The 2,463-nt window shown below is 35.3% G+C and overlaps 1 protein-coding gene across 1 annotated transcript in view; it reads left to right on the forward strand.

Annotated features, from left to right (window-relative positions):
- The window catches only part of LOC137650525 (uncharacterized), an 8,840-nt gene extending 7,523 nt beyond the window's left edge, over positions 1-1,317 (forward strand). Inside the window, exon 3 of the mRNA XM_068383751.1 lies at positions 338-1,317. Coding sequence (XP_068239852.1) covers positions 338-616 — 279 coding nt within the window. The 3' untranslated portion in view covers positions 617-1,317. The remainder of the gene's footprint in view (positions 1-337) is intronic.
- Positions 1,318-2,463: the final 1,146 nt, after the last annotated feature.

The following is a 2,463-nucleotide window of genomic DNA, read 5'->3' on the forward strand; positions in this document are numbered from 1 at the left end:
TGTATATATATGTATATATATACATATATGTATACATATATATATATATATATATATATATATATATATATATTATAAGCCTATGATTTCTCGATGATATTGTATCCCTAATTTAGGAGAAAGCCTATTCAATTCCAGTGTGTTGATGTTCAGCATAAATCACATCCAATCATGTCCTTGGGTCACTGTGTGAGTACATTGCAGAGCTAGTATCTCACTTAATTTGCTGGTTATATTCTATAACACAGTGTTAAATTTCTAGCTTCAGTCGTAGTTATTAATATAATTAAACAGCATTTATAATTATCCTCTAAGATCTTTGTATTTTTCTTTGCAGAGAACACCTAAACTACTAAACGGCTGGGTTGTCTTCACTAGCATGCACATGTTCCTCATCCTAGCCGACTTGCTGTACACCCTAGCTTTCACCACACTGATCCACCTTTGCACCTCCCTAGCCCTGCTAGTTGTGGTGATATACACTTGGGCAGTTGTCAAGTCTTTCATGTACAAACTTCATGATGAAAAGATGAGCCGGCCATCCTTCGGCAATATGGAGCCTTTCGATGAAACCGTTGACGGAATCCACATGGAGCCAATTCCAGTCCAGGTGTGACAGGGGAACGGAAATCCAGGGAACTGGTTAACAAAATCTGTGGAACTCAAATATTTGAGTTTTTTCTATTCAGTGGTTGATTATCCCACTGGTTTGTTTTTTTGGCATCGGCTGCACTCTGAATTTGAAGAGTGCAAACGAGGGAGCAATCAATGGAGACCGGAAAACATTATAGATAAGGACACCATTAGCTTGAGGTAGCGTCCATTGACTGCAGTTAGAAAACCACAAGGGTTGTTCGACTGTGGCAGTCCTTCAAGGACTTTGGATGACTAGGTCCTTGAGGTTGCAGGCTATGCTTACAAGGTGTCTCACAAATATTTTAGATTTAGATTTCTATTTTGACCCCTTGAATAACCTGAAGTTGACTTATCCGATCATGACCGTAAAAATCTAATATTGATTTAATTAATATACATATCTGCTTGGTATGTGATCAATGGGATGCTTCCATAATTCTAGATCAAAGATACTGAGCAGACATTTTCATTAATCGCTTTGTGTTTAATATATAAAACTATATGTTCTTTCTAGTAAAATATGATACGGAATAAGTTAACGTTTTTGTTGCAATCACTAAAATATTATGCTAATTATTAACAAATCCTGCATTCACTCTCCTATTGAGTATTTTGCATTTTCCCAAGTAAATAACTTGTATTTTCGATATTCGTTAAAAATAAAAATATTGGCAATGTTTTTTCAACGCATTTTTCAAATAAAAACCTTTTTATTTAAGACAAATGTAATAACATGTGTTATCTTTTCATGCAAACAACTTTTGCCATTGATTCAATTACCAAAGATTTATCCTCAAGATAATGCTTTCTTAGGATAAAATGTATTAGCAGGATTCCCTTCTCACATCTTTTCTACGTAAATAGTTATTTGTTTAGGTTAGAATATATTGGTATGGATTTTACTTCCGCACAAACAAATATCTATCTATCAGAGGACTTTCCCCAATTTTCGGGGGTAGCCAACATCAAAGGAACAAAGGGGGACCTTTCCTTCCTCCCCTCCTCCCAGCCTTACTTCTATGGTGAATTTCCTTTTCGACAACTCGTCGCATGAACCATACAAATTATTACCGAGGTATTCAACTTTCTTATCTATACCTCATTATACCTCATCAATTTGACAATCTGCAGGTGTCCACGCATGACTTATTTTAATAAATCTTCTCATCCCTAATGTCATTTAAGTTATTTTGGCTTCGGCAGTATTAAGAGTTACACGAGAATGTGAATATATGCTCAGTCGATTGTCATGTTGTATAACGGATCCTTCTACTGTATAAACTCGCTCTTTTTTATATAGACAGATTACATGGTCTATTTATTTAGCTTATGGAAATTGATCATGTATTGACACTCGACTCTGTATTGGGAATTTCAAGGTCTATGGACCTTGGGGAATTCCAGAGAGGGATTAGTATACATTATTTAGCCATTTAACAACAATCAATACACAGAGAACCTTGGTGAGGCATGTCTAGCAATGTCTAGCTCTCAGATTTGTTTAGACAGGTGTTACTGTCCAAAATTGAAAAAGAATCTAGAATGAAAACGAAGGAGAAATAAATGGATAGAAATGCCTTATTGTGAAGGTATGGGACATGGTCTGAATTGAGCAATGCCTAAGACATTCCTGCTCTTTTTTTATTTTCTTCAATAGTTCGTATATCCTTCCTCTCTTGAAATTACATGTTTGGTCCCTTTCCTGTGCATTTTTTCAAACTTTCTTTAGTGCAAAACTGAAGAAGTTAACTGTGCAATCTTCAACTTTGTACAGGAAATACTAAACTAACTCTAATTGCCGAGGCCTTAACTAAATTTAGGATCAAA

The sequence above is a fragment of the Palaemon carinicauda genome, chromosome 12 (genome assembly GCF_036898095.1).
Source record: "Palaemon carinicauda isolate YSFRI2023 chromosome 12, ASM3689809v2, whole genome shotgun sequence".
In the NCBI taxonomy this organism is placed as follows: domain Eukaryota; kingdom Metazoa; phylum Arthropoda; class Malacostraca; order Decapoda; family Palaemonidae; genus Palaemon; species Palaemon carinicauda.